This window comes from Strix aluco, chromosome 9 (genome assembly GCF_031877795.1).
Source record: "Strix aluco isolate bStrAlu1 chromosome 9, bStrAlu1.hap1, whole genome shotgun sequence".
In the NCBI taxonomy this organism is placed as follows: domain Eukaryota; kingdom Metazoa; phylum Chordata; class Aves; order Strigiformes; family Strigidae; genus Strix; species Strix aluco.
Genome location: NC_133939.1, coordinates 20,421,814 through 20,437,355, shown reverse-complemented (window position 1 = coordinate 20,437,355; position 15,542 = coordinate 20,421,814). Strand labels below are relative to the sequence as shown.

The 15,542-nt window shown below is 41.4% G+C and overlaps 1 protein-coding gene across 3 annotated transcripts in view; it reads right to left on the bottom strand.

The window, feature by feature from the left end:
• DIS3L2 (DIS3 like 3'-5' exoribonuclease 2) overlaps nucleotides 1-15,542 on the bottom strand; it is a 193,088-nt gene that overhangs the window by 130,054 nt on the left and 47,492 nt on the right. For all 3 annotated transcript variants that reach the window (XM_074834087.1, XM_074834088.1, XM_074834089.1), the window contains one exon: nucleotides 3,425-3,659. In XM_074834087.1, coding sequence (XP_074690188.1) covers nucleotides 3,425-3,659 — 235 coding nt within the window. The remainder of the gene's footprint in view (nucleotides 1-3,424; nucleotides 3,660-15,542) is intronic.

The window sequence follows — 15,542 nt, the reverse complement described above, 5'->3', positions numbered from 1 at the left end:
ATACAGATCCAACATCTGAGTCTCAGTCTGCAGCCCCATGCAGAACAATTTCTACCAGTTTGCTTTAAGCCCCACAGAGGCATAGGAAGTCCAACGTACAAGGATTTCAGGGAAACTCAGTCCACTCAAATCTGGGCCGTAATGAGCGTACACAATGTTTTGTGCTTCAGAGCTTCTGACAGCAAGGGCCAACCCCAAATTCTTTGCCCCAGCGTGTAACTAGAGATGGATGGGGTGATGGTGCAGAGGAACAAAGAGGAACAAAGCCACAATGAGGGATGGGACACAAGCCAGGGTAGAAAAGATATCAAAACAGCCTCTGCACTTCCAGGGTGACCCAGAGTGCTCTTATTTGAATGACATGTCTACTTTCATTCTTCATGGTTCATTCTGACCATCAGCAGCAGAACAAATAAGCCAGCAACAGAGATATTGCATAATTCTACTCCTCCATCACAGAGGACAAAAGCCATCTTGAAACTGTGAGGCAGCAATCTGCAGAGCTTGTGTATATGCACAAAGATTTGAGCACCGTCTCAACATGATTATGGTTTTTTTCCCCCAGAGTGAGTACTCTAATGATTCTATTAGAGTAGCTATGGATATTTTTCACCACCAGAAATCTGGTGGTTTTTTGTCTAGTTTGGATTTTGTTTAGGTCATATATATATATATGGATCTTTTTAAATAAATATACCCATATACACATACATATATGTATGCATATACATACATACATAAAGTGCGCATGAGAACATGATAGACTGTTTCTTGATTTTATTTTATTAAATATGATACCCTTGATGGCATCCTTGTCCAGCTTGAAACCTCCAGACTTCCTTATATTAGGGAAAAAAAGAAGAAAGTGTTCATTTAAGAGTTGCACTGGTCACAAATTATTTCTCCTGCTTCCTTCTGTGCATAAACCCATGCAATGAGTCTGTGTAATAAACACTACAAAGTCATGCTCTCAGGGAAAGTAAGTAAAGCACTGGTTTTGGTGGGTCAGCCAGAAATCCCCCCATGGGATATCATCTCCCATCCACCCCTCCGTGTTTTGCTGCAGTAGTTGTTTCCAGCAGAAGGGATGTAACATAAATGAAAAGGCTCATACACAGTTAGCTTGAAAGGAAAGTTCAACAGGCAGCATCAGCCAAGCAGCCCTCCCAGGGGAGGCCCACGTTACACAGGGAAGGGCACTTCCACTCACTACCATCCAACTGTGAAAAGCACTTTCTTCCCGATGCCGGTACCACATTCCAGTGCATGGCCTTAGGAAGTCCAGCAGATATTATCCTCTAAGGCTAAGTTCTGCCTTGAAAAATTGTATGTTTCGTCCTTTTAAAAAAGCATTTTGAGCCACACCTGTGAAGGCTGAGTTTGGCAGGATCTTTTCTTTTTTCATGACAGTTATCACTGATGCTAGCATAACTATAGCTGTTTTCCAGGCAAGACTTAAAATCTGGATAAGTGATGATATGAGAAATTGCATGAAAGACAGGAAACAAGCCAAAGCAATCATCAACTGCTCAAAAACACCTTCAGAAAAAGCAGCATCGTAAACTTTATATGTATAAAAAAAGGAAGGCATTAAAAAGCAGAGCAAGAAGAAACTAGAGAAAAATCCATATGGGTTATATGGCCAAAGAAGCTGAAGCAACTATTAAAAGAGGCGATAGCAAAATACAAACTCAGCAGAAATCTAACTGGCACATCCACACCAGCCACAAGGCTTGTTAAGGATGAACACTGAAAGGCCTTGAAAACAAAAGAAAACAGTTGGCTTAAGCAACTGCAATGGAAAAGTAAGTTGGATTTCAACTGTGTAGACAATAAGCTGATCTAACATTTGCCTTACAAATATTCTCCAAAGACAGAATTAAATGGCAAAAACCACTCAGATGGCACAGATTTTAAGAGATTACTCGATAACCTCCAACAAAGGTCACTCCAGAGCATCTCGAGGAACTGTGACGCACCAAGAAAAGTAACTCTCATCAAGCCTTTACACTACAGCACAGTCATACGGGTAAAGTAAAATATTGGCTCAAGCATGTATTTATTTTAGATGCTAGTCTCAAACTAGAATGAATGTCTCTGAATTTTAATTTAGCATCAGAAGCAACAGAGATGCAACAGACACAACATGTGACTCAGAAGCGTTTTAGGAGATTTAGAATTGTCGAGTCAAAGTGGCAGCTCAACAGTGTGCAGCTATAACACAGTGTCCAAGACTGCAAAAAAGATGAGGTTAATAACTAGCTGTGTAAAACATCCGCAGACAAGATGAGTAAATCCCAACTCAAGCCCTATGTTGGAAAGTAACGGAACAAGACGGAAGTTGGTTCACAAACCTTGGCAGTAACTCAAAGACAGTGGAGGTACCCAGAGGGAAACAGCAACACGAACTGGTGAGGTGGCAGCTCCATTCATGAGCTGAAACCAATGTTTTGTCATAAAAACTACACTTCCACTCAAATGTTATTTCCAGTTTTATTAACAGATGGGTGTGAAAAATGGAAGTCTACCAACAGTATAGGCAGAGGTCTGTGCATCTCCAAAAGCAATCTCTCAGGAAAACACGAGGTATTAAATAGAACAGCTTTACAACCACCACCACGATTTGTCAGAGATCAAGAACTACTTATGTCCTAAGTTACTGCCATCTTTTCTGGACAACTGGGGCATGCATCAGGAACACACTAGAATATCTGTCCTGGCAAATTTTTCACCAGCAGCTGAAGGCACATGTTAAATGTGCCAATTGTCAGAATCCTTTCAACACACAGCTCTTCAGGAAGGCATTTAGTACTAGAAAGGACATGCAAAGAGCAGCATAAGCATAGTTTGGGACAGGGGAGCTTATTTTATTTTGCCCTAAGCAACACTTGATGGTTTGGAAGGAATTCAGATTCAGAATAAAATACATTTGCCTTCAAAACAGATCGCGTAATTGGCTTTAGGTTTTAGTGCAATTTTCTTTTTAAATGGACCAAATCTTTAAGTTGCTCATAACTCAACTGTTTGAAAACAGCAACAAACCTAACTGCCCCCAAGGAAATATATTCTTATCCCCAAACTGAGACACACAGATTGGCCAGCCAAGCTTGCGATGAAGGAAACTGCTACAGCAGCATCTTGAATTAAACAGCAACCAGCAGTCCCCAAACAGCCTTGAGAATTGCAAATCTAAAGGTGTGACTTCTGTTTCACAGATTTACTTTGCATCAATCAAAACTACATAAAACCCAGTCCTTAATATCCATTCAAAACTATGAAGGCAGTTTAGCAGAAAGCAGTGGAAGTGATAAGGCATTAAGCTTTTATGCCTGTATTTTATATCTTGCAGCAAAGCAAGGCAACAAAGTAATACTTCAATAGTTTGCTCAAATAAAGGTTTAAATCAGCAATCTGATCTACTCACCCTTTTCACCGCTATCCAGGGAAAATTTCTTAATGTCATCAGTCAACGTATCCTGCAAGTGGTCTTGTCCATGCTCTGCATCATTATCATCAAACTGAGCTTCTATAATGACATCCGGACTTTTAGCATCGCCTTTCACTGTCTCTTGAGGAATGCAAGTCCCCAACATATCCTCGGGGACATCAGATTCATGCGTGGCTTCTGTTTCTTTGTCACTACCATCTGGCTTTATTACCTGAAGGAGCAGGAGATTAAAAAAAAAAAAAAAAAAGAGGCAAGCTAAATTGCTGGACTGAAAAAAGAAAACATTATCTTTCCTTTTTCATCTGGATCCCCAAGGAGCTGACAACAAACTGTGGGTGGCTGATGGCACACTGCAATTGCCATGTAATTAGCCACAGATATTGCACAATCAAAAGAGGTACCTCACTAGGATAAAGATGGGAACGGCATGGCTTTTGCAGTACCTCAACTGTGACAATAATGTATCCAAAGCGTATCTAGAGCATAACCATAGAGTTCCTGCCAAGCCTCTAATCGGCTCTCCAGAAGTTGGGAGTAAGCACTGAGAGGGAGGAGGATACACTACAATTTAATGAGTTGCTTAGACCATTGTTCACCAAGACACACTAATCATCCTGGGAAGTCTTGAAACTCAAGCAGTTTCAGTGAATTGCTGGGATCATGTCAAAGCACATGGCCAGGAGAGCTCCCCAGCACACAATTAGGAACAGACTGAAAAAGTACCGACCAGAGAGCATGGAGCCCTGCGACCTGTGGAGGAACTGGACTGTGGCAGCTTGGTAAGGCACCAAGCTTTACATTTATTTTAGACTCTGGTCTTTTTGTTAAAGGCATTCAACTATTTCTGTTACTTATACAAATCTCCTACTTAAATTACCAAGAGGAATGAACTCAATTAAAGTAAAAATTACTTAACCACTAACTAACTGATAATTCAGATAAGCAACTCTGACCATTGATACAGATTTGTCCCCACTTTAGTGCAGCAATGGCACAGTGGGAGGAGAAACCTTATGTGTAATCATGTCTGAACAAAACCATGAAGAACCCATGTGCCAATAAAGTAGACACCAGACCTGGATGGCATCCCTCATTGCATGTGACAGAGGTAGAAACTGCTCCATCTCAGGATATAATGATCAAAATGGTTGATACCTTGGATACATAATGCCTTTTCTAACATCCTTTATGCAACAAACAACTAGTTGCAAGCATCTGCCTGGCCCTGGAGCCTAGATCCAGGTTTTAGTTTCAAAAGTGTTTAAGTTTCACTCGAGCTGTGGTACTTCACTGCAAGATTCACATCAGCATGCAATAAGAAACAACCTACTAAACATTAAAATCACAAAGAAACTGGGTGACCCCATTCCAATGCCCTCCCGGTGACTGAGCTCCTCTCCAGCTGGTGCTGGTGTTCACCAGGCAGGTAACTCCCTGGAGATGCTCCTCCAAATCACTAATCGCTAAATTCAGTACATGACATCAGCAACTCATGCCACCAGCAAGGCAAGTGAAGGGCCCTTTAAAAAATGCAATTTAAAAAACCCAAACCTTTCCGGTAACATACTTTATATGATAGATATAGGCACTAGAAATAAGTATAAATATCCTCAACGGGTCCTAGCTGAAGACACCATTCCAAGTAAGAAAAATACAATCTAAAAAGCTCCACAAATTATTGTTTAGTAACTAAAAAGCAAATAGATCAAATCAGACCTGTACAGGGAAGACTTTCACAATTTTACATATACGAAGCTATAGTCACGCTTTCAAGCAGTACCCACTTCTTCGTAATCTTTTCACAATATGTAACAGAAATAAAATCAATTTTAAAATGGGGTTGAATTCAAGCCTTTAAAAAAAACCCTCAGTGACATTACTTTGAACTCTTGTTACCTTTTGTGACTCTGCTTTCCATCTTTATTTTCAGTTTTTAATATGTATATAATTTGTTACCATAGCAGATTTTGACTCAAACATTAAATTGTGACAGAAAGGGAAAAAGTTTGGCAGAAGGTGGGAAAATGGCCGATTATTAAACCTGGCTACATTTGGTACATAAAATACTGACACACAATGGTCTGGGCAAGAACAGTCTATTAGATTAGAGAGCTGACAAGGCTCCACATGCTAGTGACTCTGCCAGTGTGCCTATCCAAAAAGAAAACCAGTGTCAACAGTAATGTTTGGACCCTACCATGGTCAGATGTGGATATATTCAGCTCTTAAATTTCAATTGCACCAGATGTGTGCAAGTGTGCAACTGCAGCAGGAGTTCATTTTCCTCAACCCCTTCAAGCTTTGCCTGAATTTCTTTCTCTCCAAGTCGTTCTTTGGAGAGTATGAGATGTGTTTCAGGTGCTAAACTGCAGAGCTTTCCATATGTAATACAGTGAACAACATCAAATATATCTGAATGATAGGAAATGCTTCTCTAAAGATGCAGCACTGAAAAGCTTATGTTTGAAGAGTTTATGTTGCATTAAAGAAGGCAGCAGATACAGATTTCTTTTTAAATGCTATATGCTAAAATTACCATGCTTCCCCCAAGCTATAGGATACACACTGCTGTCACTAGCTAGCACGATACTCCAGCTGTGACTACCTAAGCCCTCAGTCACACATTTCCTTATGGATTTGCAAATGGATTTTTAAGTAAAGTTTTCCAGAGTCCACAAAATCACGACCTCCACGCAGCATAGAACAGCAAAATGTCCAGATGCTGGCAAGCATGGGCAATAGGATTTGTTTTCTTTTTAAGGCCAAGACAGATCATTTAGGCTGACCTCATACATAACAGAGCAGGGAATTTCACCCAAGATTTCTTACATCACACCAAAAATTTAGGGAAGCTGTACATCACAAGACTGGAAAGCTGCATAAGACTTTACAAAATCAGGAGCTCAATGGATACAATTACTCCATTTAAGATGATCAGAGCTGCTGGCCAACATGAGCTCATCACACAGATTCCAAAAAGCAGGATCCTTCTGCAATTAGCAGCAGCAAATTTGACCATGACAGAATACGCATTTCTTACATGCAGCATCTCGGAAACCAGAAATTATATTGCACTCCCCTATTTTTTATTATGCTATAGAAGCTCGTACATGACATAATGCATACAGCTAGAACACACTGGTATTTACCAGAGATGCAGAATAAATTAAATACACAATTTGCTAAGTCTATCACAGTCATATGCAGTACAGAGCATCATTCTCTGCCAGTGCAGCTGACTCTGCATGGTCCCAGAAGGAGGGGATTCCCCCTTGCTGCATATGCATGAAATGTATGACCCCACTACCATGCAAACATCCCAGGATACATGGTTAATGTCTCTTAAAGAACCTTAACTTCCTGACCCGGGAAGTCAAATGTCAACCTTATGGTTGTATTATTTTAATATGCTCTTTAATAATTTTTTTAAAAAAGTTTTAATAAGCATTTTGATGAAAGTCAATTGCTTATTTGAATGTCTGATCCTTAAGATAGGGCTGAATAAGTTTTCTTCCAACTTTAAACAAACATCTATCACTGAACAAGCATCAAGTTTCTGCCCCACAGTGATTGCTTTGTAAAGTCATAGCTGACTGAACACAAGATCTTTGAATGAAAATCCCATTTCAACCATAAATATAATAAAAAACAGCTAGTGGGCAAGAACATCCTGGCATGGATACGTACAATCTGGACAGCAGAGTGATTACCTTGCTGCATCCAGCGCAGTCTTGAAGTAGCCATCACATGAACAATTGTCCTTACTCGGGAGAAATTTGTTCCAACGGAAAACTGAACCAGAAATCTGTGCATCTGAAAGCACAAGGGTTACCTCCTGAGCTGCAGGAGAAGCACTCTTGTATCTGTCCTGTTAGTTCCAAACTTTTTAGAGACTTTCCACCTAAGCCTCACATCCACACATGAACAAAGCCCAGGCCTGTTTACTCTCAGATCAGGTATGGGGTTTTTTGTTGCTGCCTCCTCAATGGCAACAGCTAACAACTCATACATTAGTCTAGAATATCAAACTAGTGAACCAGACCAGTGATTTTCAATCATCTTTGACCTATTAACCCCCAGGCTTTTTCCGATAAATGCACCAAGCCCCCAGCGTGTTTAAGCCTGCCACTAACAGGTTTGCTTTTCTTCCTTACTCATCTCTGATCCTTACAAGCAATCCATGAATCCTCATAGATCTGAAGATGAGATATGGATGACTGCTGGACTTGTCACAGTTGGACGGATGCACCTTGTGTGGCTAAAAACTTTCCACGTAGGTTCACTGTTTTCAACAGAAACTTGTGCAAAGAGACCTTCACTGAAAGCATCTTGCAGTTAAGGAAGCAGGATCATCTTCACTACAGCTGTTTTGGACACAGATTCAATAAAAATTAAATTCTTCATCTCACTCAAAATGCTGGTATTAAAAAGAGTATTTTCATAATGATACTGGGGAAGAATGGAGATGATATAGCACAACACCTCTGCTCTGTAAGTCAATCAAAGCCCAGCAAAATGCCTCATAATGAGTAATCAAACCCAAAATGTGTAACTTATCCAAAAGATTTTAGAGGTAACAAGCCATTAATGGTAACTCTTTACTGGGGCAGAGAAACAATGCACAAAGAGGCTCCTCACGCTGCCACAGAAAGGTGCAGTAGATTCACCAGCGAATGGAAGCTGAAGACAGATTCATAGCAGGCAAGGAGCTCACATTAAACAGGGAGGACTAAACATGGGAAGAGCTATAAGAGAAACAAGGTCTTCAGCCTAAGCCTACCTTCTGAGGTTTGCAAACCCAGGTAAGATGCTTTTCTTCCAAAAAATACTTCGGTCAAACACAAGGTCTGCTTTAGCTATAGACAAATTATTATGCTCAATAATGGATAGGGAGACAAACTTTAGGTCAGAGTCGTTGGTCCTCTCTGCAGTTGAGCCTCAGTTAAGCAACAAGTTTGAGAAACAGAAACAGGTTGAAAGAGGTTATTTCAGAAGGAAGACAGCTGAAAACAGGGGCTTTGTACCAAATTACCATCTCACCATTAAAAAGGCCGTTGCTACCACAACACTAATACAAACACCACATTTCATACCAATACTGCGAACACCTGCATCTATTAGTCTCCCAGCTTTTGCCATATTAAACAGGCTTCACTTAAAAGCCAGTTCCCTAATGTTCTCTCACGAGGGAGTAGGAACGAAGCCTGGCTAACATGAGGATGCTGTCACAGCTCATACATACGTGCTAGAGCCAAGCTACCATAAATATTGCAAGGAAGAGCTTTGCTTTTCTGAAAAGAGCAACCAAACAAAGGCTGGCTCGCTCTAGCTCCTTCTTGGATAAAGATAGGATGGCACTTCCAATAAGAGAAAAACCACCTGTCCCAATCACCCTTCCTTCTCTTTATAATCCCACATACACCAAACAGCTCTGGCAAAGGTGACAACTCAGTAAAGGTGACTAGTCTCAGTAAGAGCAGTTATGGCATTATTTTTAAAATAACTAAGTTTAGACTGGGGTTTTTTGTTGTGGTTTGGGGTTTGATTTTTTTTTTTCTTTTTTTTTACAATTTTTTAATTCTAAATCACTGGAAACACTTGCTAACAGCCCACAGGATAGCTATTTTATATTAAACAGCACATTATAGCTTACATTCCAGGCATCATACTGGATGCAATAATCATACCAACATCCAAACTAAAATCTCTCCCTATTGATTATGAAAAGGCTACTTGCTCCTCCCCCAGTGGGCTCTGTTGTTCCCAGATGTCACACACAGTTTTGATACAGCAGTCACTACAAAGCCATTCTGCTTGTGGATTCAAAGGGGTAAATGATCTGAGTACGCAAGGCTTCTCAGAAACAGCAACTTTTCAGAGCTCTTCTCTGACTCATTCCCACTGCAGTAGGTGAGAGGTGGGAGAGAAACAAATGAACTCTAATGCATGTGGTTTTAAAACAAAATGTAGAGACAGATCTGCAATATACCCATCAAATCTACTGAATCCCCAAAAGCCATCTCCCCTGCCCTCACCAGCATCCTGCATCCTCTCTGCTCAGACTAACCTGCAAAGTGAGTTTTTACTGCAGAGTTAATTCAAGTAATCAGACTGAGCATCCAGGTTTAGCCCAGCCCTAGTGGACACAGCAGACAGCCCTACATCCAGGTTTATCGGGCAGATGCACCAGTAATAGAATTAACTGCAGAAAAAAAAAAAAAAACTTATCTCCAAACAGACACCTTTTCTCATTACTTCATCCTGCTTCCACCAATAAACCTCATTCTTCAACTGTTCACTCATCTTCTGTCTGTGCTTCAGGCTGTACCTAAACATCACAGGTTACAGTGTGCCCCGTCCAAGTCCAGCTCAAGTCCTTCTACCACCTTGCACAAATAACCAGAATAACAAGTGGAAAAGCATCAACAGGGAAAATTCTCAAGACTGACCTTTCTGAATCCTAGAGACAAAACAAGAACTGTCTCCTCGCCATGTATCTCCACTCCCTATCTGGTCTCTGACCTATCACTTGCCTTCAAAAGCTCCCTGCTCACATTGCCCTGACCCTCATCCCACACCTACAGTCTGCTTCCAAACATGTTTATCAACACTTCATTATCACCAGGCAGGAGACAGTTCCCTCTGCCCCATCTCTCCTCAAGTCTACTCCTGCCTTCACCCCCTTCCTTACACCTCTCTGTGGCCACACATCTACCCGAAGTCTGGCTCTTGCACCGCTGCCTGTAGGATACACAGTCCTAGGATCAGGACCATGTTCCCTTGGGTTCATTTCATCTCGTTCTCCTAACAGGATAAATTAAACAGCTTCATCTGTACAATCCTGTCTTTTGTACCCTGTAATAACTGTTGAGAAGCAGGAAAAGACAAAGTTGTCAGAAGCAGCTGCTCGCTGCCCAGCACAGGTACCCCGCGTGCCGTGGCAGCAGTGGCGTGGATCACACCGTTCTAAAAGTCCAAAAAGGAACCACTCTGCAGCCTGCAGAGGAAATATCTGAGCTCAGAGTGGCCCCTTTGCCCCAAGTTGCTTTGAAAGCAGAGCTGGGAAAGGCTTGTAATAGGCCCCTGGTAGGTCTGTACAATCTTTCCCAAGGATTACTTGGGAATATCTGTGAGAGATATCTCTCTGGACTTGAGAGCTGCTTTGCAATATTTAGACATCCTGAGGGTAACAGTGTCAAGGAGACGTGGGGAAGGACAGCGTGCCTGCTTGCGGGGAACACTGTACAATTTCTTTTTTAGACAAGCCAACCTGGTAAGGACTCCCAACAGCATTACAAAGAGCTGTGCATTATCATAGTCAGATCAACAAACTTGTTCTACACTTTCCACTCCTGCTGTCACCCCTGGGATTTGATTTGGTGCTAAAAAAACAGCCTCTATTTTCAGAATACCTACTGCTATTGCACTGACCTTCCCACACACGTTCCCCAAAACACAGGAATCCCTGGAGCAGAAGCAATACAGCAAACACCTTGTGTCCCAGGCACGTCTTCCCAACACACACACTATTCTTTTATGCAGCTGTATGTCGTCACACTTCAAGCAGTGATGAATACTTAGCCAGAGCCCATCATCTGTACAGCAAATCTCTCTAGTGAGAAAAGTCTGACGCCAAGGAGGTGCAAAAGACCTAGTTCACCATCCAGCCTTTAACAACACCCAGGAATCAACTTTCTCCTACACACTCACAAAATCTGATGAGGCACACACAGTTCCTCCATCTCCTAGAAGCAAACTCTTTTCATAAAAGAGGCCCTTAAAACTGGCAGCCTCCCTGCTGGACCCCAGTGAAATGTTCCTTGTACCTTGGGTCTTTGTATTGCCTGCTCCTCGCAAGACCTCCCACTTTGGTGCATCTCATGAGCTGTGTGTTGCACTCCAGGCCACAGCGAACTGGAAACAAGAGTGTAATGCACAGGGCCCAGCTATGAGGTTGCCAGAACATATTGGTTTGAAACATCACAGAAAATATTCGGCTCCATATTTTCAACAGTAGCCAGGAAGAAAATGCATGGAACAGTTTTGAAAACTGTTTTTCAAAAGTCATTTAAATCAAATTATGCCCCATCCACACTGGCAGCAAAACCCCCTCTACTAACTGGAACTGGTTTTCTTTTCTTTGCGTGTGTGTTCTTTTCTTTTTAGTTTAACTTTTTTTTTTTTTTTTTTAAACTGTCACCCAGCCATCTTTTTCTGGTAATGTGGACAGGCACTGCAATACTACAGGAATGGGTGCCAGGACAAAACCTATGATGCACAGTCCCTAGAATAAATCACTCAAGAGGGGTGGATTAGAGGAAGAGCGCAACATAAGGTTACATCTTCAAAGGTATGATTCTCTGAAATCACTGCATTTTCAACAAACTACTGCAGAAAGATATCCAGTTTGTATCTGATGTAAAGAAGTACACAGGTTTTTGGATTATTTGCAACTTCAAGACAGTACCATGAATCAATATATATTTTAAAAGATGTAATTATTACACAGTGCTTGCATGTAATCAGTAAAGAATCTACTTGTGCTGAGTGTGTATCATTTGAAAGCTGCAATGCCAAGCAAATCCACACCATTGGCTTGCACAAACCCAAAGTATTATCCATTACTGCCTTTTTTTTAAAAAAACCAATACAAGTATGTATGAAAAACATATTTCCTGGAAACAATGATACTCTTTGAAGACTTATTCAACATTTCATAAACCGAACAAGCCTGCACTCGCACGTGCCCGTAAGTGGAAAGTGGGTTGACAATGCAAACTAATCAAAATGTACTGGAAGGGCTATCCAAGATATTTGCATACCTATACCTCCCAAGGCTATATAGGTTTTGAAGCTTTGTTCAGAACTGTGTAAAAATTATTTCCCATGTGTCTAAGAAAATCTCTTACTGGTGATCAGCACTTTAACTCATCAAGGTAGGAAACAAACAAATCAACCAAGAGTTAACACGTTGGGGCTCATTACTTAAGCCCCTCACTGTCTTTTTTTGTTCCTTTTGATCGGTCTCGAGTGCCAGCTCCCAGGGGTCTCAGCCCTGCGCATGTTTTGACACACTTTCAAAGCCCAGAATGGTACACCTGGGACAAAGCACACACTGTTCAGGAAGTGCATGGGGGCCAAGAAAAGCAATAGAAATTTCCACAGTTAACTTGTATTACTGGTTGCCAATAAGCCTCTTATTATGAAAACCCATAATTGGAAACTGTCATATAACAGAACAATTTATGGAAGTTTTCAGAGTATATATGCCCCAGTGGGAACTTCCTTTGACTGGTGTGTTCCATCAGCCCAGGTCTGCTTATTTATTCACACAGTGGGAGAAGAGCATCAGGAACCTAAACAAGTCATTGCGGAAGCGTCACCGAGACTCCCACTCTAGGAGTACTTCAAATAGTTCTCAGTTCCTTAGTCTTTCCAGTCATTCATCTTTATGGCTGCATTCAGTCAACAGCTGGACTCTCTATCTCTATTTCATTTTATTTTCTGCAGGAACATTCTTGCACTTATATTGTGATCAACTGCTCCTTTGAGGACACGGAAGGCAAAATGCAGCTGCTCTCTGCTGAGTGCATTCCGCTATGCCTGCCTCAATCCCATCAAATGACCTCAGCAAAATTAGATCCTACTCCTAGTCTCTACCCTGTCACACCAGGGAAACTGGCACCTACAGTAACTCCTAAATCAGATTTCAATTCTATTAAAATATGGCTGAACCAAGAACAACAGCCTCCCCCAATGCCAGCATGATACTATTAAACTGCACAAAACCAGCCAGTGCTTCCTTTGCAGGTAGTCATGTTTTGGTGTGAAGGTAAAGGGGTTTCATAACAGGTGCTGGAGATGCATCCCGGAAAACTTAAGAGACTTCTAGCAACAGAAGACTGGAAGTCCACTTTAACACTATGTGTTCCATACAGGAGCCAGCAGGTACCATCTGCCAGAGAGGTTGCTCACTATGAGCAGCTCCATCGAAATGGTTGAGACATCAACTGACCATCAGGTTGACTGTATTTTGGCATGCTGCACTGCTGCCAGTTCCAGTCATGCACACCAACACCACTGTGAATTCAGTACCTTCCCCATCACCCCGGGATGGGCACTGGAAAGGCTCTGTGCTCAGAGGAAGCTGTGGCAGAACAGCAACAGCCACAGCTGAAGAGGACCACCCACAGAGGAAAGGAGTTGGAGGAGATAATCCCTGCAAGCATGGTAAGGGGGGGAAAGAAAATCAGGTGATTCACTGGGGATAAAAGATAAAGGTTTCCTCTACTGTTGAGAGCTTTCTGTGTCCCTTAAAGTAATTTCTGAACAGAAGACAAGCTGTGAGCCAAACTTACTCCTTCACACTTGATATCAGCAAATTCTGACCCTGGACAGAATCTCACTGCAACACAGAGCACTAAATGCCTGTGGAGAAGAGAGAGATGACAGCAGCACATTTTGGTCAAAGATTCCTGCAAATACACAGGCTGGGTTATCAAACTGGGAAGGTTCCCCACCTGTGACCTAAATTTGCTACAATTCCATTTATTTGGGCTTCCTGATGTAGAGACAATGCACAAGGGAGTCCTTGAATGCCTAGTTAGAAAGCACAGGTGGTACTGTCTTCACATTAAATCACTATTGCTTCCAGGAAATCCCAGACTTCCATATCTATCTTAGACTCTCAACAGGTTCCTTACAAAGTGCATAAGGAAAGTTATCCGGATCAAGGGAAATAATCCTGCTCTCAATCGCCCACGACTTCTGGTAAATCATTCAAACCATCTTACCCAGTTTGCATTACTTGACACTGTGCTAGGCAGATCTGCACATTCTGTCCTGAAAAGGTTACAGCTGAATTTCGCACGGTTAGCAAGGTAGAAACTGAGTGTGAAAAGAAGGCTGAAAATAGCAAAGCAGCTGCATGGATACATGGTAAAGCCACAAACACAAACATCTGAACAGTTTTCATAAATCAAGTATCTTGGGTTGCTCTGCTTCCGAGGTATCAAAGCAAGAGCACATCAAAGAAAAACACATTAAGGCAGCTGGGGGAGGCAGGTGTCCCAGGAGAAAGTGAGGGGGGGTATTTCTCCACTCAGAAAATGGGTAGGATATTTGGTTTACATGCAGATGTGAGGATTAATGTTTCCAAATACTTCACCTAGGTTCAAAGCATTACTTAACTCTTGGGGGCTTATCAGAAACAGTAACACACCAGTTAGCTTTCTACCAACAGAGAGAGGCTCTCTCTTTTCTTCTCACCCAGGGACTAAGGCTTAACCACACAGACCATGTTCAGGATTTCACAACCATAGATCTGACTTTCATAGCAGGTACTCACATAATCGAAGGGCAGCATTAGTTTATTTACAGCTGCTGGTTGAAAATAAGACAGGATAGAAACAAATATTGCAGTTTCCAAAACAAAGCACCACTTTTTTTTTTTTTTTTTTTTGTCATGCTGAGAAAACAAATTCTTACTTCTACACACAAAGCTAACAGGCTTATCACTAATCAGAGCAGTTATTGAATTCCTATATAAAGATGACCTGAGACATCATTCAGTTGTATCACACCTGGGAATATCATTAGAACGGCAAAACAGAAGCTAAATTATGAATGACTCCACAGTTATAACTATAGCACAGCTACTTCATAAGTTTCAGGCACTTACTAATAAGAATTTTTGAGAATTTGGTTATCCATGCCTATCCAAAATGACTTCATACATTGGTCAAAACATTTAAAACTGAAATTTCAACTAGTTTGGAACCAAATTATCTGATTCTGAGATATTTAGGTAATTGTCTATTGTAACATCATAAAACTAAAGTTTTAACAAACACTTCACTGAACTCGCCTCCAGCAGCAAAACTAGTTCACCAAGGTGCTCTCCATAACTACCTTTCTGCTGTGACTTTTTCTTGTTACGTAGCTTTACCTATACACACACAACAGCAACAGTACTGAAGAACTAACCTCTTTCTAAAACCGAGTCACAAACCTGCCACAACAGAAGACATGTTAGAAGGAAAGGCACAAGAGCACGGTAACTGGTCTGTCTCCAGGGAATTGGTATGTCTGTCTC